This window comes from Drosophila guanche, unplaced genomic scaffold (assembly GCF_900245975.1).
Source record: "Drosophila guanche unplaced genomic scaffold, DGUA_6, whole genome shotgun sequence".
Lineage (NCBI taxonomy): Eukaryota > Metazoa > Arthropoda > Insecta > Diptera > Drosophilidae > Drosophila > Drosophila guanche.
In genome coordinates, this window is record NW_022995747.1 from 206161 (window position 1) to 231348 (window position 25188).

At 49.4% G+C, this 25188-nt stretch overlaps 5 protein-coding genes across 6 annotated transcripts; 1 reads left to right on the forward strand and 4 right to left on the reverse strand.

The window, feature by feature from the left end:
- Window positions 1-429: 429 nt before the first annotated feature.
- LOC117583081 (sphingomyelin phosphodiesterase) lies at window positions 430-2848 on the forward strand. The gene is made up of 4 exons (XM_034271258.1): window positions 430-557; window positions 663-1554; window positions 1613-2480; window positions 2542-2848. The coding sequence occupies exons 1-4, from the start codon at window positions 431-433 to the stop codon at window positions 2653-2655; spliced, it is 2001 nt and encodes a 666-aa protein (XP_034127149.1). The 5' UTR covers window position 430; the 3' UTR covers window positions 2656-2848.
- A 37-nt stretch (window positions 2849-2885) lies between these two features.
- LOC117583082 (corticotropin-releasing factor-binding protein) lies at window positions 2886-10773 on the reverse strand. The gene is made up of 7 exons (XM_034271259.1): window positions 10297-10773; window positions 5906-5981; window positions 3966-4249; window positions 3803-3909; window positions 3610-3728; window positions 3382-3545; window positions 2886-3313 (listed from the first exon to the last, which is right to left on the reverse strand). Exons 1-7 carry the CDS (start codon window positions 10345-10347, stop codon window positions 3071-3073), a joined length of 1044 nt encoding a protein of 347 aa, XP_034127150.1. The 5' UTR covers window positions 10348-10773; the 3' UTR covers window positions 2886-3070.
- A 478-nt stretch (window positions 10774-11251) lies between these two features.
- Window positions 11252-12280, reverse strand: LOC117583409. Its single transcript, XM_034271697.1, has 3 exons — window positions 11716-12280; window positions 11459-11661; window positions 11252-11398 (listed from the first exon to the last, which is right to left on the reverse strand). The coding sequence occupies exons 1-3, from the start codon at window positions 12170-12172 to the stop codon at window positions 11252-11254; spliced, it is 807 nt and encodes a 268-aa protein (XP_034127588.1). The 5' UTR covers window positions 12173-12280.
- A 574-nt stretch (window positions 12281-12854) lies between these two features.
- Window positions 12855-20520, reverse strand: LOC117582754 (calcium-binding mitochondrial carrier protein Aralar1). 2 transcript variants are annotated; one of them, XM_034270698.1, is made up of 10 exons: window positions 20153-20520; window positions 16708-16860; window positions 16037-16199; window positions 15880-15971; window positions 15618-15812; window positions 15332-15555; window positions 14721-14887; window positions 14534-14652; window positions 13854-14463; window positions 12855-13779 (listed from the first exon to the last, which is right to left on the reverse strand). In XM_034270698.1, the coding sequence occupies exons 1-10, from the start codon at window positions 20168-20170 to the stop codon at window positions 13493-13495; spliced, it is 2028 nt and encodes a 675-aa protein (XP_034126589.1). In that variant the 5' UTR covers window positions 20171-20520; the 3' UTR covers window positions 12855-13492. The 2 variants fall into 2 exon arrangements, with proteins under 2 accessions (XP_034126589.1, XP_034126588.1); XM_034270697.1 differs by lacking the exon at window positions 20153-20520 and adding an exon at window positions 17035-17194.
- Window positions 20521-22436: 1916 nt separating this feature from the next.
- On the reverse strand, window positions 22437-25016 carry LOC117582755 (STAM-binding protein-like A). Its single transcript, XM_034270699.1, has 6 exons — window positions 24888-25016; window positions 24499-24806; window positions 23800-24354; window positions 23428-23743; window positions 23256-23368; window positions 22437-23193 (listed from the first exon to the last, which is right to left on the reverse strand). Exons 2-6 carry the CDS (start codon window positions 24612-24614, stop codon window positions 23028-23030), a joined length of 1266 nt encoding a protein of 421 aa, XP_034126590.1. The 5' UTR covers window positions 24615-24806; window positions 24888-25016; the 3' UTR covers window positions 22437-23027.
- Between the last annotated feature and the right edge of the window lie 172 nt (window positions 25017-25188).

Here is a 25188-nt window from a genome sequence, read left to right on the forward strand (position 1 = left end):
GATAGCCTTATCGGCTAATAACGATCCAGCATTAGCACAAATTAGCCAATTGCCTGCTCCTGGTGATGGCCATAAACCATAAGCCAAACTACTTGCAGCCCATTGTTAGCAACTTATGGCACAAATAGTTGTTATGATGATGATGGAGGCATCGGTGGGAGCCCAGCACGTGAATTGAAGTGGGTCGCGGAACGAACAGAAGAATGATTTACAGCGAAATAGTGGGTAGCGTCTATATATGTACATCTGATCGATCAGGGAGCACTTCCATATAATCCATATAAATCTGCCACCGAATCGCAATTAGTATGGGCTGATGGCTGATGGCATTTCCAGCAGCGATATCTCTGGCCTGGCCCAGATAAGCCGCAGGTGTGATAGCAAGGCTATAAATATGAGCTAGGAACCGGTCCTGCCCATTAGTTCCGCCATGAAGTTGCTCTGGAGCGTAGCACTGCTGGGCATGGCTCTCTGCTTGGGCAGCCAGGCCTCCTTCGACCTGCCCGGGATCCCTGCCGTCTTCACCAGCGATGATCGTCTCATGTCTGTCGTCTCAGGTGGGTAGTGCTTTTAGGTGGTTTCCTTATCAGGAGCAGAGATCCGATCGATCTCTGCTTGACAGCCTCGATTGACATCCGCTTCGATTGGCTCCACTCTTGCAGCTACTGTGGCCGAGGAGATAAGCCGCGAGTTTGTCAAGTACATGCGATCTGGGGTAGAGTCCGAGAGGCTCAAGGAGCTGGGCAGAGAGCTGAGGGGCAGCCACAGCAAGAAGGCCATCTTTACAGAGTCCCTCGTGGACCTAAGCTCGGCGGACCAGTACTTTGTCTGCACCATCTGCCGCTCCACGATCAACGTCCTTGTGCGCACCTTCACCGACGGGGAGCTTAGCGGACAAAACCGGGAGGCGGAATCCAAGAAGCTGATGCTAGGCGTCTGTGACTACTTCAGCATCACGACTCCGGAGGTCTGCTCTGGCTTGTTCGATCTCAACTGGCCAATCTTGGACTTTATCTTCAACGAGACTGCCGCCAATTCGCAGTCTTTCTGCGGCATGCTGCCCATCCCCATCTGCCAGGTGCAGCAGGAGGACTTCAACCTGACTCTGACCATCGAGGGCGATCTGCCCACCGAGTCCAACTCGGATCTGCCCGCCCGCAGTCCCCAGGACCATCTCGTCCTGCACCTCACCGACATCCACTACGATCCCGAGTACAAAGTCGGCGGCAACGCCGCCTGCGATGAGCCCATGTGCTGCCGCAGCGACCTTGCGCAATCGAGTCCCAGTTCCTCAGCGGCTGGCTACTGGAGCGACTACCGCGACTGCGACACCCCCAAGCACCTGATACTGAGCGCCTTCAACCACATCAAGGATAACCACAAGATCGAGTGGATCTACCACACGGGTGACGTGCCGCCTCACAATGTCTGGTCCACCACTCGCCAGGGCAACATCGACATGCTCACCGAGATCGATGGTCTGCTGACTGAGTACTTCCCGGAGACGCCAGTGTACTCCTGCCTGGGCAACCATGAGCCCCACCCAGCCAATGTGTGAGTACCTTCTCCTTCTATGTTTCCCAGAAAAAGAGCTCACAAGGTGATCCTACAGATTTGGCAACGACGAGATCCCAGATCCCCTGCGCGTCGACTGGCTGTACGAGCATGTGTGGAAGCTGTGGTCCAAGTGGCTGCCCGCTGAGGCGGAGGATACTGTGCGCCGGGGAGGATACTACACGACATTGCCCAGTGCGGGGCACCGCATCATTGCGCTGAACAGCATGGACTGCTATCTGTACAACTGGTGGCTCTTTTACAACGGATCCTTGATCCAGGAGCAGCTGCAGTGGTTCCACGACACGCTCCTGGCCGCCGAGCAGGCGGGCGAGAAGGTGCACATCCTCTCGCACATTCCCTCCGGAGACGGCGACTGCTGGTCCTCCTGGGCCAATGAGTACAATCGGTTGCTGAACCGCTTCAGCGGCATCATCACGGGCATCTTCAGCGGCCACACGCACAAGGACGAGATGAACCTGCACTACACGGACGAGGGCCTGGCTGTGGCCATCAACTGGAACGGCGGTAGCCTCACCAGCTACGCCAACAAGAACCCCAACTACCGCCTGTACCTGCTCAGTCCGCCGACCAAGCATGTGGTGGATCACCTCACCTACACCTTCAACCTGACTGCCGCCAATCTGCAGCCGGATCAGCAGCCCGAGTGGTACCTGGAGTACGAGTTCACCAAGGAGTTCACCGAGGACACGAGTCCAGCGGGCATTGACAAGCTCCTGGTGGCCATGGCCGAGAAGCCCGAGCTGCTCCGCAAGTTCTGGCGCTACAAGTTTATCAGTGCCGATCCCAAGCTCAGCCAAGGCTGCGACAATGCCTGTCTGTCCAAGACGCTCTGCAGGATTGCCACCAGCAACTACCAGAAGCGAACGCGCTGCCGGGAACTCCAAGCCATCCTCGAGAAGAGCGTGAGTAGTCCTGGCTGGAGTAGTCATTTTCCTTCAACTTTTGACCCTCTTCACTTTTCAGCTGGAGAACGAGAAGGACGAGGAGGACAACGACGATGATGGTGCCCCTGGCCTCAAAGCCCTAAGTCTTACCTCCCTCTTGGGGCTGCTGGTTGCATCCACATTCCTTGCATAACACCTCTCTCTTATCGATGCCCCCGCGTATGCCTCCGAGTACTTGTATTTATAGTCCTATCATTGGGGGGGCAATTATCGGGGACCGATCGATTAGAGGAACCCCAAAGCGACCCTCTAGATGTGAGTGGGTTGAAGGGTAGGCGGGGTAGGGTTTTGGTGGAGCAATAAACACACACGATTCTTGTAGTCAACACTCAGAATGTTCAATATACACATTTATATATATATATACTCGTATAGAGGGGTTCCCAAGATGCCTCTCGAGTAGCGAATACTAGTAGCTTGGATAAGGTTTAAGTTGAAGTGCGGGTTTAAGCACTACGATGGAGTCCGGGAGGTTGTGTTCGTGCCTCTGCCTCTGCCGCTGCTTTTGTACATACATATACACAGATGGAACGAGTCCAGGACGTCGCTTAGAGAGCACACATGAGCGTGGCGATGTCGAGGTCCTGCTCATCGGCCTTGCGGAGGATGAGGGCTGCCTGGTTTTGGTAGCGGCCAGTCGACACCAGGCGCACGGTGCTCACCCCGCAGAAGATGGCCTGCTCGGGCCCCGGCTCGTTGGCGGCACCACACACGGCGCTGGCCAGCTCCAGGCCGTTGGCATCCAGGCCAGAGGACCCGCCGATCTCCAGGCGATCTCCGAACGTCTGACACTATGTGAGGGAGGGAGAGATTAGCCACAAGCGAGAAAGGCGAGCGGCCTCCGCGCTGAAATACTCACATCATAGTTGACCTTCTGCTGTGTTCGCACACTCTTGCCGCCGATCCGCAGACTGGCCAAAGACACGACGGCCGGAAAGAGCGCGGAGATGGTGCAGTTGCGGGCCTGGCCAAAGTTTGTCATCTTGTAGACGGCGGCGGTGTCCTGGACCAGTACGTTGCAAGCTATCGGTTGGAAAAAAGTTAAGGGGTTGTGAAAGGAAGGAGGGGGCCTTCGTCGGACACTCACGTTGTGTGATCTTGTGGAAGCGCACGTTGGCCACGAAGGAGCCTCGACCGGCGATGCGGTACTGAAGCAGGGCGGCGTTCTGGCTGGATCGGAAAAACTTCTTGTTGCTAACACGGGGCCTGAAAGCAATGCAAAGATTGATCAATGCTCAAGTAATTAGTACTCAAATGCTTCTTGACCCACACACACACACCATTGCTTGTAGTTGTTGCAGAACTCGTATACACGCTCCTCGAGCGGTCGATGGTGATCCTTGATGCCCGGAAAGTACTCACCGTTCAGCTCCCAGCCATCAACAAACTGCGGATGGAAAATGGACGTACATGGAAGATCGTGGAGATCAGGGGAATCCTTACCGCCATGAGGGATCCTGACTCGCAGTTGGCATCGTAGTGCTTCATTGTAATCTCCACAATTGTGTCGGGCTCGCCAATCACATACAGGCCACAGACTTCGTGCTGCTCCTCCAGTCCCAGTCCCAGTTCCATTCCCAGTCCCTGTCCGTGGTCCGCTCCTGAAGCAGCCGCTGCAGCTGCAACGGCTTCCAGCTCGAGCAGCGCCGCCTCCCGATTGAGGCCGGGCAAGGGGGCCAGCTTCTTGAAGATGTAGTCACCTGCCTCAAAGGCCACGTGCATGCATTCTGGGCAAATGGAGGTGGAAGGTAGAGTGGAGGCGGATATGGATCGATTTCAGTGCAGTCAAATGGCCCCAGGCCCTTCTCTAACAAAAGCCGAAAGCGAAAGCGAAACCGAAACCAATTTGTCGGAATAGCAATAGAAATGGGAGAACTATAGGGCGTGAATTGTGGCATCGGGGAGTCGTAATTGAAATCCCCGTTGACTACCTCCCCAACTCTCCATTGGCTGTGCAACAATTAATTTATCATGCGCATCCACTTAATGCCTGGCCATCGTTGGCTGATTTATGGCCAGAATTATTAGCCAGACTTCGGTCCAAAAGCGCACACACACCCACGTAGGGGACCAAAAACAAAAAAAACAATCAAACTGCTTGACGTTTTTTTTTTGCTGCTATTTTCTATGCTTGTCACATACTCTGTCTCTGTGGGCTTGGTCCACGGACCAAACGTGGAGTGGAGGTGGAGGTGGAGTTGGAGTTGGTATGCGCTCCTGCTACTTGGCGCCAATTTGTTTACGACCCTCGCTAATTGATTTGAAGTGGTCGCATTTCGGGACTTTTAACATTTCAATTAATTGCGGCTGACAATTAAATGCACATTATCCACAATTGATTCGACATTATGGTTTAACAATCATAATCGGCGGATATGCAGTAAACGAATGAGTAATCATAAAGTATTTGTGAAGCCAACGAAAGTAAAACCACTCAATCGCTTTCTCTACACTTTAGTTTCTTCTGATTAGATTTAGAATACGAATCCTAGTCCGCATTTAATATTATCGCTATTACAGCAATAGAAGCGAGAGAGAATTGCTGTGCTCCCTCTGCGTTTGGCCTCATCCATTCTGGGGATTAGGGCAACTCATTTGTGAATCGAAATGTTTCTACAAAATTGCTTTTCCTGGAAACTTCAAGGTGACGTCACTCAGGGGGGGAAGGTTACATTGGTCGTAGTCCTGGCTATAAATAAAAGCAATTATAAATCGGCATTGCCACAGATTTGTGGAAGCTGCCGATATTGATGCAACTTTCTCTTTTTGCTAGGGCCTGACATGCGGTTGCTTTGACGATTCCCCTGGCCAAAATGACTGGACGGAACCTGACTGAGCCCAGCAGGAGCAACGAGAAATTGAGAGGGGATGGAAAGGTAAGAGAAGGGGCTGGGATTAGCCCAATCAAAGTTTGTGGTCGAGTGTATGGGTGGTTCTACATGAATTTCATTAAGTTTCCCTTCATCGGAATCCCAATATTTCAGCTCCATTGACATTTGGAGAGGCCACAGATTTGTTTTCATCCATTTGGTCAAACGGGGAGTGCACTCTGATTTGAATTTGAATTTTGATGGCCAATGAATCTCCGTTGCTGTGGTGAATAAATTGCGCATACGACATGTGGAACCGTGGGGGGGCACCAACAGGAAGCCAGCAGCCGGGCACAACTTATGCAAAAATCAATTTGAGAGACAATTTTAGCTGCGTCAAGAAGCAAACAAGCTTTTGAAGGCGCTTTAAACTTGTCACAGCCCCCAAGTGCTCTCTCGTCCTCCTACTTAGCCCTTGAGGCACTTGACTCAAAAGTTGCCTTTGCATCCGCTCGTCCGCTCTTCCGCTCTTCGTGCGTGTTACTTGTTACTGCTTGGAGTGCTTCAACTTACCTGCCACCGTGTGCACATTGTGGGGCATCGCTGGGCTGGGGTACAGCTCAAAGGAGCGCTTTACACTGGGCCAGGCCTGAAAGCGAAGGAGAGCAAAGGGAGCATATAAGAGGAGAAGACCTAAATTGGAACCCCTCTGGCAAATGGCAGCCCATGCAACGGAATGTGGTAGTCAGATCAGGGCCTCCCTTCAGCCAACAGCAAACACAAAAGACAGACACCCGAAATCAGCGGGTTGTCCGCTGCTGCTAATGCCCGCCAACTTTCTGTAGTTGTGGCCCAGCGGGGGGCAGCTCCCTAATGCGGCCCGGCACTTAGTGGCCCGCCGCCACAATGCAACTGTAGAGGGAGGGACAGAGGTCAGCCAATGCAGAGGACAATAGCCGGGTTTTAATTAAACGACCACACACGATTTGCCAATAAACAAGAATCGGAGCAGATGACGCCCGAGACGTGCTCAGCTCCTGATGGCATGCTGTGGGGTGGGGGGGGACAGGGGGGACAGGGGTTAAGGGACATTATAAGCCTGACAAATCGGTGGTAAAGTTAAAAGTAAAAAGTGTGCCGGCCAGGACAAGAACATTTTTGTATCTTTGGGGTCCCTTTCCTGGGACCAGCGTCTTGGCGTTTGATGATTGATTGGAGGTTGCATTGATTTTCTTGTTAATTGAAAACGACGACTGGAGGGTCACCCACTCACCACCCACCTATTAATGTATATCCCGCAGGCTGAAGATGATAAATGGCGACGCAGCTCAAATAATTCAGTTGGAGCTATAAAAAACGTTCGGCTTTTGGTTAATTGTTTGCGCAACACTCAAGAGTTGGCCTTTAGCGAGCCGCCTAGCCCAGAGCCGTCCGTTATGGAACTGTCAATTAGTGGCGCTTTTTTTTGTTTTTGGCCAAACCAAAGCTTTAAGCCTAAGCCCTGTTACACCGTGAGCAAAAATGTGTGTTCCCTCCCTGACGTCACGAATCATCCTTCGACGCGCATTCCCCCAACTGTGCTGTGGAGAGGGTAAAATGGGAATCGAGACACTTCCAAGTCTCGATAAACTGTCAACAGGCGGTTAATAAATAATAAACATGATCCCTTTGAACACACTTGACGCTGCCTCATTTGCATAATCACAATGTCGGATTCTGCTTCTGCTTCTGCTTCGACTGGGGCTGGGGCTGGGGCTGCGGGATTGGGTTTGGGTTTGGGTTTGACCCGAAGAGGGGTAGGAAGACAGCCTTTGTCCAACCAAAAAGAAAGTTGCGCCAGCTGCTTCCAAAGCCAAACAGACATCTGCGTCAGACCCGAGCCAAGGGTCCCAGTTCCAGCAATGGATGGCTATCAGGGAGTTGCCAGGGAGATCCGTGCCATTCAAACGAGCACCAGGAGGCATCACAAGTCACAAATCTAAGAATAAAATATCTCCATCAGCTATTCAATGGCATTCACCCCCTCACCCACCAGCTCTTCTCTTTCTGTATTCATAATTTTCATTTATATTGTTTGTTCCGCAGTCCAGGAGTCGCCTGCATTGATTAATGTGTCTGTTGTTCACACAGTAAATCAGTTCCAAGGCTCAAACAATGCCCGGCTCAAAAGTGGAATGGTATTTCCCCTTCGGAACTGATCTACTGGGTGTCTACTGGATGTGTTGTCTTTCTTTCAAGGTCGTCGGGGTGGAATCTTTTGTTCCCGCATCGGCACTCGCTAATTAGCCAAGGATATGCGTGTCAGGTCTCCAGCATCCACATGGCCTGGCCGGGAGTCAAAATTCCCCAAATATTTGTGACTTCATTAAAAGTTCGTTGCGACAGGGGAGCGGAGGATTGCGACACCTACGCGGCTTTGGCAGCGGACGCGGAAACGACAAAAGCACCTTGAGAGCCTTCTCATTGGCAGGCAGCATCCTTTCGGGGCCAGGCAAATATTGACTTTACACTTGGCGGAAGGGGCTTCGGGAGTAATCCCTGAGTTCGGCAAACACTACAGCCTGCATCCTCGGCACCATTCCCCAGTTCCATTGTGTTGGACTGCGCGGTTGGGGACTCTTTGGTGGCGGCATGACTAAGTTATGAGGCAGCTTCAAAGCTCCGAATAGAAGAGTCGGAGTGAAGTCTTTCTGACCATGAATAAGTGATGCACTGAGCAACAGGCTGACGTTGAATGCTCTCCGACCATCCAATGTTCATACGTATTTATCGCCAACGCACATTTCGCTCAAGGAATCTCTGTGAAAGGATTCCGCTAACAGAGTAATGGTGGCTCAAATATGCGCATAATGCCGGAACCCAATGGAGTCTTACTCACTTAGCATTGCTCAAAGACGACTTGGAGATAGTTGCAAACGGAAGGTCTTTTGCAGAAGGAATTGCGATGGAACATGCTTTATGATTTTCAACACATCCACATAAAGCAGCTCCATCAAAGAGAGGACTGCCTCAATTACCATCATTAGAATATCCATCAAGTTATTGCCGCAGCGCGTTCTCATCTCCCAAGCTCCCGCTCCCGGAAGATGCAAACGATTGTTTTTTTGCCCACTGTGCGCAGGACGAAGGCGTTATTGGCTTTAATCATTTGTGGAACACAATAAAGCCCAAATTGGAAACGGGTACGCGAGGAAAGTCTCTCAACAAGGAGAGCTAAACTTGTGGGACGGGAATTCGCTGTGAAGTCGTGCATGCGAGTCCCTTTGCAGCTGCTTCATGCAAAAGAAATCCGCTCCTAGGACGGCAGGAAATTAGTACTGTTCAAATGTTTTACATCCTCCCCCCCACACACACTCTAACGTTCTCATCGACATCTACAACCTTTGGCATCGCAGATTTATGCACATTTCTGCATGCAGGAAATCGGAAACCCGCCATAAATACAGCGCGGCTGGCGGGACATGTGCAAAGAGAACATACTCATACATGTGTGAGTATCCGGCACACAAATTCCATCATAGAATCCTTAGTTTTCTCTCCGCAGTTTCCTTTGGTTCCTTCGGTTCAATCTGCAGAACAACTTGTTTATTTGAAGATGATCACTTAGTCTCGTTTCGGAGACCCCCTCCAACTATAATAGAGCAGGAAAATCGTTTTAGTTCCCTTAAGTTCAACCTCCTTCCGAGACTGCCATTGGTGACCGAGATCTCCCGTGTTAAGACATCTCCTACACTATGTTGCTTTGGTCATTGACGTTTTAGTTGTTGTCGCCGTCACATGTATCCCGGGCGCAAGAGGACTCTCCAGTAGGAAAAGGAGAGTCCAAACATGGACACGGGTGTGTCTGCGGGCGGGGTCCTGTCATGTCCTGGCTTAAATGGCAGTAAAGTGCCAAAGCGTCGGTGTCAACATGCGGCATTTTAAACGCACTTTGAGAGCAGGGCTCCCATGTAGGTATTGCACAAGTGTGCTGAGAACCCCATCACTGGGGGATAGGGATGCAATCTCATCCCATTCTGAGCGTGTGGTCACACAAAGAACGACTGTCGCAGGCAGGCTGCATTGCACTTTTATTGAACTACGCCCATCAAGGGAAATCGCTTTGCCGTTCAGGTTGTCCTGCGAGTGACTGTTGGTTTTTGCCCCACCCAAGGAATAATAGGACTGGGTCGTGGGCGGGGAGTGTTCAGTTCGGTTTTGTTCTGTTCAGCTCAACGGCAGGTGGGAACATTTACATTTATCCCACTTTGAGTGCGGTCTTAGCCGGAGACAAAGTTGCAGCTGAGCAAACATATCGGAAACGGACCCAGTGATGGATGGATGGATATTCATAGCTTCTGCGCCCCCTTATTTTCCTTTCCGTTCTCCTTTCCCGTAGAGAAAAGATGGATTATATTTGCTATTTTAGGGTTTGATATCTTTCCTATGCAAGTCTCAATCATAATTAGCTGATTTGTCAGCATTTCTATTTCTGTGGCTGCAGCCAAAAGTCAGAGTTAACTTTTCCAGGATTAGGAACACTCTCATTCCCCATTCCACATTCGCCAGTGAAATGTGAAATTAAATATTCATTTGTGTTGGCTATAAGTTTGACCTGATGACCCGGTTGAGCCTGCCCACGCTGGAGGCATTTATAAACTGCCCTGTCCAGCCCCAAAATCACAATAATCCTGGGAATCCGAGGCCTGGCCTGCAACGTGACTCTAATGAGGGTAATCTGTTCTTTGGTTCTTAGCCAGAAGCCAAAGTTGAAAGGATCTGAAAACTTTGGCAATAAGGCGACACGACACACACACACGCTGTGAACTCGAATCAATCAATCAGAGGCCACAGCCACATCAAAGAGGGAACCAATTAGATCCAGTCAGTGGGGCAAAAGTCGGAACAAAAGTTGGCTCAACTTGTTGATCGAATTACGAATTACGGCCAGAATCCAACACGGCACAATTGGATCACGAACTCACCTGAACGCCCAGCACAATCATGGACAAGTAGAGGTAAACGACCAGCTTCATTGCGACGCCTTTCGCGGGTTGCAGCTGAGGCGTCAAATTGCCAATTGCCTTGGGAGCCGGAGCTTCAACGGGTGTTTGGGAGTGGAGTGCTTTGGAGTGGCGTCTGAGGCCACTTTTCAATTAGCCGACGGCCCAAAAGTGTCGCGTCCGGCCCTGCCGCTTTGATCCTTCGCCTGCCCAGCGGTCCTTAGCCGATTCCAAAGATTAGCAACGGAATCACGCACTCAATAACTTCATTAAAGCGCGAAGTTAACGTCGAAATCACGCAAGGCGGACGGGGACACGCGGCGTATGCTTGATGCGGGTTTGAATTTGGATGAAGAAACCGTTAAGCCGTTAAGCGTTAAGGGACAGAAACCGATGCAGTGCAGGTCTGGTACTGGTGCTGTTCGACTGGTCCAGGACGATGCGTCAACGGTGCCGCACGACGACAGAGTGTTGGCCCTTATCAGTGGCGCATTTCCTTTTATAGCCCCCGTCCTGGCTGTAGTTTTCACTTCTACTGCCGATTCTGAATTCCTCCCGCTGTCATCTATCGATGAACGCTTTGTCTATTGTCCCACGAAAGTTCCATGTTTGGGTTTCCGTTTCAGTTGTTCCACTCATTCACTTTATTTTACCATTTCTACATTCATTTTCCATTCGCTTTGCTAAACGCCATTTGAAATGCTTGCCGCTGCTTTCAAATTCCCCCTTCTGGAGCTTTTTTGGTGAGTTTCAGGCACATCGTTGCCAGCACAGAGAGAACAAGACGCAAAGCTTCTGCGAAAGCTGTTTTTTAACTGAGAAACGACTTTTATTGAAATTAACATAAATGCCTACTTTCAAGGCTGCAGAAATCTATTGGTTTACATAATTACTTATCATAACTTTTGATACGAGTACATTAGTAGTAGGAATAGTCCTACTTCAGGCCCATGTCCAGGGAAGGGGACACGGCCACTGGTATGGGCACGTTTCGCGGATGATTAACGTCGCCTCTATCGTAGTACCCGCCTAGATGTTCCCCTGGAACATGGTAGAGTCCATAGTGCAGACCATTGTTCGCCACCTGTGAAAACAGAGCAAAGCCTTCTTCAGATCTAACCTTAGACCCCAGCGAGACACTTACCCTCTTGAGTCCATTAATGGAGGCCAGCAGCAGAGCCATCTTGGCCAAGAGGAGGGCCTTTCCACTGACTATGGAGAGCATCTGGAAACCCATGGGCACCAGGATAGCCCCTAGAGCGGTGACTCCGAACATCATGGTGATGATCATGTTGTAGCGATGTCTCCTCAGACGAGCGCTTCCCACAGGGTCGGAGGGAGCTCCCTCTGCGATGGAAATGTATCAGAAATCCAGATGGAAATGGAGACTGTTGAACCTACCGCTGCTGAGATAACGATCCGTCAGCTTTCCCAGATTCACTTGAAGCGTGTGCGTGGTTAGGCCCTTGGCCAGGCTGACGGCGAGTTGATCAAACCAGGTGAGATGCTTGAGGTCTGTGCGCTCCTCTCCGGCTCCCAGCGAATGTGCATTGAATGTGGCATTAGGACTGGACACCAGGCGCACTCCCTCATAGAGCGGTATCTCCTGGGCTGCCATGATGTCCTCAAAGATGCGCAGACTCCGCGAGCGAAAGCAGGTCCACAGACTGGGAGACGTTCCAGATCGATAGCACTCCCGCAGATCGCTTCGCAGCTGCCGCAGCTGGGCTATCCAAGACATGCGACTACCCGTATTTGTGACAGTGTCCGATGGGTCATCCGCTTGGGGAGATCCAGCAACAAACTGCTCCAGGAGGCATCCTCCCACCAGCAAAACCAGAACCGCTTTCAATCGCATTGTTTTTCCTTCGAAGTCGGAATCGAAACTGCATCTGCTGCGCCGACGTCCACGCACTTTTTATGGCCCACTGCTGGTCACTGATCGGAGACCGATCTCGTCCAGTGCACCCGGTCATTAGGCCAGACGATGACGATGGACACCCTCTGCTCTTCACTGCCCCGGTCTTCTCTAGTCTGCTCTCTAACGGTCTAACTGGTCTCGAGACCTGGCTTTGGCGGTCATGGTCAACGGGTGCCTTCTATAGTGTGGGCGTGGCAGGTGACTTCGAAACCGAGTCTGAGTGTGGCCGATCCGAGGCGGCCTAGAAAGGTAGCCGATGCCCGCCATGGAATTAACTTGTCATCATCGATTTGCAAATTATTCCCCACAATTCTATTCAATTAGCATAGGGTTGTGGCAGAGGCAGAGGCAGAGGCAGAGGCAGGGTCGTTTGTTTTTGTATTAGCCGCTCGATTGAGTTGGCTTTCAACAGAGACAATCGTTGAGGGACGGAATATCAAGATCTAATATCAACAAGCCTGAGCTAGTTTCTTGAATGGGCAATAGAGGCAACTAGGACGTTCAGACTCTATTCAGACTCAGTACATTTAAGTGGTTTCGTCCACATGCACTATTGATAAATTCCATTTATCTTCCATTTGTAATAAAATAATTCAAAATAATACTTGAACAGCGCACATTTGTTTTCAACATATATTTTATTGGTTTATTCTTTATTAGCTAAGAGGTCATTCATTGCATTTCCTTTGCTTCATAGTTGTTTTAAACAAATTCGTACTAAGATAAGAAGGATTACGCTTCAAAAGTTCCATAGAGTGCAAAAGTTGACGTTCAGTGATTCAGTTGGTAATTGGTAGATAGGTAATTTAGTGGATAGGTAATTTTTAACTAGTTAACAAAGTTTACAAAAAACAGTTCTACACTTTCCTGAATAGAGTCTCCCCATAAAATCTTTAATATATGTACAAACATTTTCTTTTAGTTTTCTTTTTCTTTTGGTTTACGTGTAGGTAAAAACAGTTGATGAGAGCCTACTCCGCAAGCAGCAAGGCTTGATTTTCGGCCCCATTACTCAGATACAATAGTACAATATATTCGGCGAATTTCCGGTTCGATCTTCTGCGCCTCAGTGCTCAGTGCTTCCCTGTGTGGTGTGTGTGTGTGTGTGTGTGTGTGTGTGTGTAAACGCGTCCTAGCAAAAAATATATGCTCCATTTTGTATCTATGTTGCACCACAGCTCTGCCTCCGATCGCCCCCAATCCTGCTGGACAACTCTTGGACTAAGGGGCGCTAGGCAGGCGGTGGCGCAAGTATAATCAGGACCCAGTTGTTGCACCGGGCGTGGCTGTGGCGGCCCCACGACCGAAGCGCGGCAGGTACAGGCCGAACTTGGACTCGACGCCGGCCAGGAGAGGCACTGCCGCCCTGTAGCCTCCGATGTGGTCCTGTGTCCCACTTGCAGCGCTCTCCAGCGTATTGGCGGGCTTGTGCAACTCGGATCCACGCGGTTGGGTGCCGCCAAAGTCCACGTAGAAGAGGCGCTGCATTAGCTCGTAGGTGACGAGGGTGACGCCGAACTGCGGCGACGACCGGAAGACTCGAGCTGGTGAAGAAAAGTAAAGCAGCACATTAGAGTTACAAATATGCAGCTCGACCACGTGGAGATTTTAGTCTTACCTGCTGTGCCCTTCCAGAAGGCACGTGGACCCTCCTCGGCCATGATCTTTTTGGTGGCATCCCAGACACCTGTGTAGGTGGTTTGTCCGGAGCGGGCAACGACCTGAAGGCGCGTCTTGATCACATCAGCGGGCGTGACCAGCGAGGCAGCAGGAACTCCGGCAATGGCTCCGGCGGCCAGCAGGGTCAGCGGGTGGTTGTAGCCGTTCTTGTCGGCCATCATGGCCTTGGTGTGCGCGTAGGTTGGGAAGTAGATAGCCGAGAAGGGCACGTCGCGCAGCAGGCAGGCACGGGCTCCTTTGTAAAGCCCGAAAAGACCCAGCTCCCGAACCACAGACCATGCGCGAATCTTGTTGCCGCTGGCTATCTCACCTGCCACCTGCAGTCGGATTTTGACGATTTCCAGAGGATTGGTGAACACCACTTGGGAGGCGCCCGCACAACCTCCAGCAAGGATCTCGGACCACACCGGGATGTTGCCCCGCTTGTCCGACAGCTTGTCGCGCACCAGATCGTTCACCGTCAGCTTGATGGCCTTCTCCGGCGCCACGCCCATCAGCTGGGGCAGCAAGCCTCGATACAGACCCAAGGCGCCCTCGTGACGAATAACCTTTGGAATACACGGAGAGTGGTTAATGTTGGAGGATGCTCCAGAGAATCACGAGATCAGGGATATTCACCTTTTTGAAGCAGTCCCACGAGTTCCTATAAGCCACCTCTCCGATGTAGGAGCCAGCCCGCTGGTTCTGCATTCTCGTCTTAACCAGATCGATGGGGTAGACCACAGTCGCGCCCACAGCTGAAACAATGGCAAATGGTGGATTATCATCGGGGAATATTGTGTCCAAGGATAGATAGAATACACACCTCCAGCAAAGGAGCCGAGGGTGAAGCGATAGCTGCTCTCCAAAACTTGTATAAAGGCCGAGCGGTCGGCGGGGCTCTCCACGGCTTTGATCTCTGCGAGGCGATGTGTGATATGCTTGGTGTAGTGCTCAGGCGCAATGTTGCTCAGGTCGCTGTAGTCAATGCGGCTGTGGAGAGGATAGATGACCGAGGATTAGTCGAGCTCTTTAAAGTGGGATCTTATAGAGAGGGGCTTATAGACAACGACTGGGTTATGCCTGGGTGGGTGGGAATACTCGGATACTTGGATAACTAAAGCAAAACTAAGACCAGGGACCACTTCACTTGCCTACACGTTGCAGCCTTGCGCTTCTTGCGCTTCCACCACCTGATTTCGAGATGCAACATGGAACAATTTCGGAGAGTGCAGTGCAGGAGGGGAGAAACAGATACAAATACAGAACAGATGGAGAGAAAATATACAAAGATGCAGCGATTAGGACATTTAGATTGACATTCAACGGAGGGATTCCTAAACATTTCGCGGACAGAGGCACTCATTCATCCACTCTCACAATCATTCAGGCAAAACTACAGGTCAGCACATAACGAAGCTCGGGATGAAATCTTACCCTGTCTGCTGCACGGTCCCCGTCAGTTGGAAGAGTATGTCTATCTCTAGGGGCGTGATTTGGCTCATGGTCTGGGCTGCGTAGAGGAGCTGGTCCTTCGTGACTGGCTCGGATCGGTTGCCCTGGGTGGCCTGCAGGTAAACCTGCTTGATCAGCTCCATGTTGTTTAGCAGCGAGGTAAATGCGATGAAGTAGGGGAAGCTCACTTTGTGACCCTCAGTAACCTGCAGTGCAAAGTTATCCATTATTTGCGGAATAATGTATTGAGAAGGGTTCATCTACTAACCGCCACCAGGTTGTCCTTGACGTCGGGCGTGAGTAAATGCCGCTTGACCTTAACTATGATGTCCTGGAAATCTAGGGGGGAAATAAATCCAGTGCCAGCTGGATCCTTGCTGCGGAATGCCTCCATGGCGTACTCCTCGTGGAAGTCGTGCAGCAGTTGCGTGAATTCAGCATAGTTGATGAGGCGTTGCTTTTTCTATTCGATTCAGATAGGGAACACTATAGATTAAAGAAGCAATGGGAGTGCAGGAGCCCCTACGTACATCACCAAAGTAGCGCTTGATGAAGGGTCCGTCCAGGCTAAAGGGTATCTTTGAGTGCAGTTCGGTTTTTTGTACGACATCAGCAAAGTCGGCTGTATAAACAGATATTTGATCAGATAAGGCTTCATTCCAGTCCAAAAGATCGGCAACCACTCACCATAGGAGACGTTTCCGTTGCCCTGGCGGTCAAACAGTTGGAAGGCGGTCCTGTAGAGTGCGTCCGGGGTGCAGAGCAGGCCCTCGAATGCCTGGAACTCCGAGAAGGAGATGAGTCCATCCTTGCTTGTGTCAGCGATGCCCGCCAGCAGGCGTACCGAATCCTGTAAAGGCGCGGATCGCGTTGGACATTAGACCGGTAGCGAAACTTGTTATGATTAGCCGCAAAAGATAAACTGCGGACAGAGAGTTGCCCCCGCAGACTTCGGCACCTGGAAATCAGAATGAAGCCCCCCGGCCCTGATCGCCCGTTCGGTTCTCAGGCCGTAAATCGGTCTGCGGCTGATAAGCGTCCAATTAAAATTGAATCTGTGACGTTGGGCTGCCGGGCACGAGGCAATCAAGTGATTATACCCATTCGGGTGAGTATAACCAATGGGGGAGCCGCCTTCCAATTCGCGTGGGTCAAGGGCCGTCTGTGAATCAGCGACCGTGATTTATGATACAGGTTGAAGATGTCTGCGGGAGCTCCGAGCACCATAGGACTGTCTAAGGGAGTTCACGTTCCGATAAGATAGGCCCGTGTACGCTTCCCGCACAAAGTCGCCTTATCAGCCGCTTCGAATAACCTTGCAATGACCCGAGAAGTGCATCGACGGCGCCCATACTTACGTCATTAAATGCAGACTCCGAGAAGAGTCCGAGGAAACGGCGGACAAAGTCCTCGCTGGTCATGTACTGCTCTCCATCCCGCTGAAGAGAGGCGTACTTGAGGAAGACCTCGCGCAGCTTGTCGGTTCCGGCGCGCTTCAAGAACGAGGGGGTCTGGGGAAAGACACGGAGAGAGAGAAAAGTAATGAGAGACAATGATGAGTGACGGGAATATGCTCTCTGGTCTGCGCTCTCTTGGGCCGCTGTACAGAAGCAACACGTGTCACATGAGAAGGAAAGCTTTTTGCGCATTTAATCAAACTCTTATTATTATTATTATTAACCTACAGTAACGGAGTTCTTTGTCAGAGGCATTCTAATGCTGTTGCTGTTGCTGTTACTGCTGCTGCTGCTGTTCCCGCTGCTGCTTTGGCTTCTGCTTCACTTTTACTGTTGTTTTGCACCCAATTAGCTCATCAATCCCCACTGGCCACTGGTGCCCCTCACGTTTCCAAACTTAATGAGCAGCGGCTAAGCAGCCACCACCACCATCATGCTGAGAGAACAACACTGAGAGAACTTTTCTCTCTTGCACTCGTTTGCTTATTGCTCGCACGTTCTTGCTCTCTCCTGCTGCCAAGGTGCGTTTAGGCAAGGTGAGGTGCTTACCTGACTTTGACTCGCACACATTTATTGTTGCTCGTCCATTTCTCTCACCTGGCACACCGACAAAATTATATGTGCATCCATTATGAGAGAGCCTCTAGTACTGGCTTACCTCAAATTTATATACTCTGATACTCATACTTCTAGGGGCTCTCTTATTCTGATTCTATGGCTCTCTTTAATGTGGAGCACTCTTAAGATGTCTCGATGCACAAATAACATAATCGAAAGGTCACCCGCCGCTCCGTCAACAAGTTAAGCATCGATGACAATACACCCAATCATTCCATTCCCGTTTATCAATATTCATTGACGTAATGCGATTACCCAGCGAATGTAATTTTAATTCCCCTCAGAACTCTTCAAGTTCGTCTGGTTGCTAGTGGCTGTTTTCCACTGCTTCCCATCATCTGCGAGCGAATTACGAAAAACAAAAACAGATTCCGTTATGAAAGCTGCGAAAGCACACAAACAAATATTATGGACCGAAATGCTCGAGATATAATTAAGTCATTCTTTCCTTGCTCTTTGCATTGTTTGCATTTGTTTGAACTCTTATAAGTACAATCACGATGAGTTACAAGAGGATGGATCACGCTCAGGGTGATCCACAATCATTATGTTCATAAATTTGTTGTAGATAAAACCTAATCAATGTGGTTTTGGACAACTTTTTTTACTTTGATTATGAACATTTTTCACTACCAATACTCTAAAGAGTATCCCACCTTCACTGGATTCATATTTAATCGTTCAGAAAGTCACCCAATTTCCCCCAATCGATTGCGTTTCAGAATAAATTAATTCGTTCTCCGGCATTTGCCATGTTATTAAACAATCATTGGCGTCGACAAAAACTGAGTTGTTAGCTTGATAAAGATTTATAATTCATGTGCCTGGAAATATGTATGTATGTATGTTGCGAAAAAGTCAAACCGTATTTCATTTCAATGCAATTAAAATATTTTATCTGTCGACGGAAGTGTCGGACGATAATAATATCCTAATAAAGAGAATAAGTGGGGGATATTCAACTCGAAAGGGTTTTCAAGAAACTCCCAATCCAACCCCTTTTAAACTCATTCCAGACAACAAGAGCATTTCCCTTTGCCACAGAATCCCATCACTTGAGGGGGGATCATTTGTTACATGTTTCTATCCGCCACCATTACAAAGCTTACCCAAGGAAAGCTCGTCGACTTCTGGCTGGTTGTGTTAGGCGTGAAAAAACCCCATTCGAATGGGTTACGAATAGTTGCGAGCAAAGGAAGCTCCGCTCAGCTCTGGCCTCGCTGCAATTGGTTGAACTTGAAATCCTCAGTGCGGTGCCCAAAAGTTTACATATTTACGGACACGATAAAAGTTTACTCTTCCCTTTTTTTTCCGAGTAGAGTAGAGCCAACCGGCTCAATGTGTCACAGACACATTAGCGTTTAATTATTCGGATTTCCCGGTCTGTTTGTGTTGATTTTTGCCTTCTGTCCGCATATTGCACCATTTTCAGATTTTTCTTAAGACTCTTTAGTCACGGCAGCAAACAATACTTTGTAAGGGTCATATAGTATCGTTCGAAAATGGTTTTTATATAATATTTATTATAAAATACTCAAGCCTAACTCACACATGCATATGTAATTACATTGCTGGTTAGGAACAGGGTGTCAAAGTGTTCGATGTGAAAGTATTTTTCCCGTGTCTTGGTGTAGGTTCTGCTCTGCTCCTAGGCACAGTCAAAGGTCGCTGCAGCAGGTCGCCTTCGTTCTCCGAGTTTTGCCCGTGTCCGCCTGAAGCACGTGCTTGTCACTGCGACTGGGAAAGTATTTGTATACGGTGTAACTGTCTGTGGCTCCATGGAAATTAGTTGCGCTAACGACAGAGACAGCCACGCCAAAGTTTTTGTCTCTGTTTGCAATTTCTCTCAAGGTCAGTCAATCCGGCAGTTCATTATCGCGGTGCCTGTCGCTGTATGGGGTGGTTTGGGGGGGCGCGACAAGCCGTGCCGACACAGTAAGTCAAAGAGCGGTTGTCCGAGACGAAGGGGAAGAGAGCAGCACGGAGGAGAATCACGACAAACTCAGCCCTAAATCAATGGAATCCAACGTATGCCATGAATCAGCCTCTGATCTAACTTTTCTCCAACAGCCCAATTACCTCTACATATACCCGGCCAGAGAGGTTCCGGCATTGTTTCTACATACATACATATGTAGATGTGGAGAGAGAATCGTGGGAACTGCTGCACGAGCAGCTGTACGACCACTTGTGAATTACGTGTGGGGGATTCTACCGTATGCCAGCAGTCAGCTGTCGCAAGCTAATTGACGACAGGCGTACATACATGTTTGTACATGTACATATGTAGAGCCATAGGGAGAAAGAGAGATATACTTGGCGGTAGCATTGGCTGCTGAACGATCAAGAGCTGCATTCGAGAGGTAGAGAGAAAGAGAGAGCCGACCGCTATCTCGGTGACTTTTCCAAAGTCGTGAGAAGAGCAAACAAAAAACAAATTCTCGGGTATTGAAGGTGATTTAGTTGTTTGACAACGGACTGGAGAGTGAGTCCCTCCCAGATATGACGCTCTTAAAGCTCTCATCCGATATGAATGATATTTTGTTATTTTTTTTATATAATTGTTTTGTTTTTGCCAGAGAGCTTTTTGGAGACATCAAATATTTATCATTTGTCTATTTCGTAATAATTCCCCTATCTGATTCGGATGTGGTTTCTTGATTGTTAGCTATTCAAGGCACTTGCCACTTGCATTATCTATTTAATTAGGAGCTTCTCGGGGCGTTACCTCTTCCTTATCCGGCATTTCCACTTAATCGAATGAACACAATCGGAAAGTCTCTTGGATCTTTGCGAACTTCGTACACTCGCGATATCTGGGGATATATTTATCCGTCTATGTCAATCCACTTATCAATTAGATAGCCCGCTTCTGTGCGTCTGCTCCCAACTGTTGCTTATTCTGCACGTCACAATTCCGACTCCTGCCAATATGAGGGGGATGGGATGAGGGGAATCGAGTGGAAGCTCGACCGGATCAGGGTTCCTTATTTAGCGCTACTATTTCACCGTTTCGTTTTTGATTGGATACGCGCGCGTTTTCTCGCTTTTCCCGTCTGTCGTCCGCTGGCGACGCGTTGCTTTTCCATTCTGAATCGCGATTCTGATTCCGATTCGGAGAGGCGGAGAGCTTTTCCCTGTCCCAGTAACAACCGAGCCAAGCGAATATGGCAGAGACAGGGACTGCGACTGCTACAGCGACAGCGACAGCGACTGAGACACAGAGACAGAGAGAGAGAGAGAGAGAAAGAGAAAGAGCAGCCGCGCTTTCCGGGCTTGCATTTCAGAATTATATTAATTTATATTCGCACTCGGTTTGCCATTGTTTTTCCAACAGCAATGCAGCTGTAGAACAACAACAAAAGCTCCATCGTGCTGGTGGTGTGATGTGTGGCATAAACAACATAAATTTGATAATAGAATTGCCTTGGCGGAAGCAACTTCGGTCTGAGGAGACTCAAGGTGTCATCGCGCCCACTCACACGTACACTTGGGGGGTTGTGGCGGCAAGGTCACGGCTTTCGTGTTTGTTTGTGTGCGCCAAGTGGTTGGGGAAACTGTCGAATTTCCCGTGCACTCATTCAATTTTCAGCTGAGAGCAGACAAATCAGTGAGAGAGCCATCAGAAATATTGCTCATACGTGCCGCTGGCTTCTCTGCCGACTCTGGGCCAGCTGACACGTGAATGAAGCATGTTGGGTGGGGGACTCTATAAATAGACTACGAGCGGGAAAGCCGAGGCGGGGAAACTGTGCCATCATATCAACGGAGCATTCTGTGGCCTCCCTCATCGGAGGCGTGCTTATCCTTCGACTTGTGTCCGGAGTTGGAGGACTGCTTGCATTAAATGAAATGAACAATTACTGGAAGCGAAGAACGAACAGTTAGGCGCTGTCATGAAGGTTAACCAAATGTCAGGACAGCTCGAACTGGTAAGGGTGTTTCTTTTATGGCGCGCCACGCACGGCCTCGAGGACACCCGCCAGGCACTGTCACAGACATAGACACAGACACAGAGAGAACTTCCTTGTTGTCATGTAGAAACTGTTCTCCAGAGCGAGGGGAGTGCATCCTGTAATGGCTTCAACTGTTATCAGAGAATGGCTGTCCATCGCATTCCAACCCCAAGCAAACACTATTTATACATGGTTTTGCTACAGCCGACGCTTTTCATTCTACAAGCTGCTCGCGTATTCTTAGACCCCGGCAGGCACCTAATCCTAATCCTCGGCGTGGAAGGGGTAATTAAGGCGTAAACTGGCGCACACTCGAGGCATGGACCTTAAGCCGCCTCTTCAGTGCACTTACTTCTTGGCATTGAGCGGCTGGCGGTGCGGGGATCCAATTAAGCGTATCCGGGATGTGCATTGTCGTTATCACCGACGGGGGATGGATAAAACAACTGGGAAAGCGCTTTTTGGCGGGACAGTCGCTTATATTTGTCGATTTAAAACCGCCCTCAAAGGTGATGGCAGCTGGTGAATGGACGCGTTGCTCTTTTATCGATTTTTACGCACAAATATATACTCTTTGAGGAATTACAACCACGGTTTACAGTCTAACACTTAAGATAACAAGTGGAATGGTGCCCAGAACGCATTCAGCCATAACCGTCGGATGGATGGATGCTTGGAGGACAGCTGCAGCTGCACTGGGAGGAAAACCGTGATAGCCCTGCCGAACGGGAATTTGAACTGAGGAAACATGGAAAATTCGAATAGTCAGCTGTTTTAGAAAAACAATTAACACTGCGTCATCTGTTTCTGCCACCTCCTTTTTCGGATATGAACTAAAAATCGCGTTGCCAACTACCTCAACTACCTTCGAAAAGCTTTGAAAGTTTCCTAGCTTCCAGCTATGGGAGTTTCATGAAGAAGTACCTATAAGAAAAGAAAATGTATAGGAAGAACATAATACAATTCCATTTGGAAGAACATAAGTTTAGGGAGCATCGTCTCCCTTAGTGTCGGATGATTGAAATCTTTTGAAACTTTCAGCAAAAATACGTTTAATTTCATTAAAAGGTATAGCATTTTATGATGATTCTTATTTTATCAACAGGTTATTGCGGATAGTTAGTCATAGTCAGAAACTCACGAGAAGCATCCACAATGGATTGATCTGAAAGCCGCATAGAGTAGATGGGGATCGGATCTCCTGCCAAAGGCCTAACCAACACATTAATTATTATATGTAGATAGTAACGAACAAAAGAGTAAGCCACAATTGTAAATCACATTGGGTTCTTAAAAGAAAACGAAAGGCAAAAGCTGGTAGTACGTACATCAAATGAAACAACAAATGCCGACGAGTGCTCTAAATAGTTGGATGTTAGAAGTCCGTGATCCTGGGATCAGCTGCATGCAAAAATATATCCCCTCTGTATTCCGAAAATATGTATCTCTGTCTCTCTATATAACGTCTATGGTTAATCACTGTTTGACTGCGTTTTACTCCTTGCTTTAGTCCCTTGGGATTCCATGGGATTCCATGGGATTCCATGGGACAACTCAAATTGGGAGCTATTTCTGGTGATGTTAGATCTATGAGGTGAGTGTCCCCTGACGCATTTGGTAAATTCGCTTTGCTGGCTCGCTGGGCGACTATCTACGCAGATCGATGACCTTAATCTTCGTGTGAACATCCTTCTGGATGTGCTGTGCCTCCATGAACAGGGGCGGGTCATTCGGATGCGGATGGAAGCCCGATTGCCGGCACTGGGCGATGTAGTCCAAGCCGTAGTGGGGCGTGAGTATAAAGAAACCAGTGCTGGGCGTAAAACGGAAAAATAGCTAAGAAATGTATTCCCCGATGAGTCAGCGATGACTCACGTGTTGTATTTTGGCGCACACACAATGGCCAGGGCCTCCGGCATCATCATTTGATAGGAACAGTGCGTGTGCAAGTCCACGGAGGACAGGAAAGCGGTCTGGCTGGGATGAGTCTGCAAGGGAAACGCATATCAAAGACTCGAATAGAGACCACATTGTAGTGTCTACACACATGGATCCAGCCGAGCGTGATGAGCTGCATCTGATCCTGCACATCGAATATCTGCTCTTCGTGCATAGTGTTGCAACTGTCGGGCGTGCCCTGTTGCTGTGGCGTGATGATGTGCGTGATGTAGAGCTGGTTCTGGGCCAGATGACCAGCGAGCACTCCGCACGTCTCGATGTTGTTGGAGGTGTTGGCCTTCGCCAACTGCAGAAACACCTCCATGGTGTCGCCAGGTACGTGGACGATGCGCAATGAACCGGCAAGCAAGGAATCCGTGCGGTTGTACGACGGCTTCTGGTTTCGGTCAAAGCTGGGCTTTGAGCTGAAAGAGAAACGGATGAGCGGGAAAGACCATGAACTAATTTCTCTTGAACTAACTTGAATGTTTTGTCGGAGGCCTTGTCTGCTGTCGGGAGCAGCAGTCCAGAACCCGGCAGGTTGGTGCGATTGGCTCCTGTGGGAAAGTCGTTAGGGTAGACAACCTGGTCCAACAGGTCGAGATCCGGCGCTGAGGGCTGGTTGCCCTCGTCAATCAACACGTGCAGATTGGCCGGTATGAGCGAGGGTATACTGCTGGAGCCCGCTGGCTGCCTACTGGCCTGCTCCCTCTGACGCTGCCGCTCCCGTTCGCGCTCCCGCTCCAGCTCCTTGACACGCTCAGCCTCTTTGTTGGCCAGGAACTGCTCGTACTCGCTTTGGTAGTGGGCCAACAGCTTGGCGCGCAACTTCTCCGTTGTGGGCATTATCTCGTCCTTGATGCGCTTGTTGATATCCCTCACCTCGGCCTTGACGTTGGCATAGTCCGGGTGCTGGCGAATCTTCTCGATGAAAAGGGTCATGTAGCGCAAGTACAGGATGAAGGCGTTCTCGTGGTTGCCCTCCTGCAGGTACACGTTCGCCATGCGCAGCATCTCCGTGCCCGAGCGGTAGTAGCTGCAAAGAAGGGCAATTGCCAATTAGCGAGGACACTCACTGAGAACATCCTTCAAAGGAAAATGTGCGCTCAAGGTCCCTCTGTGACATTGAGACGCCTGAACTGTGATGGCCTTGAGCCTTCTGCCTGGAGTCCGGACTTACCGCGTCACAGGCTGGTTCTTGTCCACGTCGATGAGATTGCCGCAGTGCGACAGGTGCTTCATCCTCTCCTGTGGCTCCACAACGCCCATGCTCATGTGGTTCACTGCCTTAGACATGGTTTATGTTTATCCCACTGATGATTATGCTCGGCCTGGCCGCGGTGTAGCTGTTTTGTACGGTGTGGTTTGTGTCCGGACTTGGCGGCTTCCCACTCGCATTGGTTGTCTGTCCGCCCTCGCTTGGCCTTTGGGCTAGTTTAGGTTGTACAAGAGCTACTTACTCACAGAGTCATCGGGAACCAAATCGGGCTGCCAAACAATGCATATTTAATTATGTAATATCACAGCTACAATTTAGATTTTCTTCTTCTGAAATCGGACAAAACGCACCCTTTTTAGGAATTTACAAAATTTATGCATATATTTATATATAGTTAGGGAATTGGATCAACTTGGAATCAAAATAAAATTACAGCTCACTTTGCAACGCACAATGAGTCGATTTGGTGCAAAACAGCTGGTGAAATGTACCAAAAATATACCACATATACCGAAAAGTATATAATACTAAAAGTATATAAGCACGAATGTATCGGTTGGTTTTCAATTGCTCGATAAATTGGGTGGGATTTTTTAAATTGAAACTTATTATCGCTTCCCAAGCTAATGAAAATTTGAATCGAGATTATCG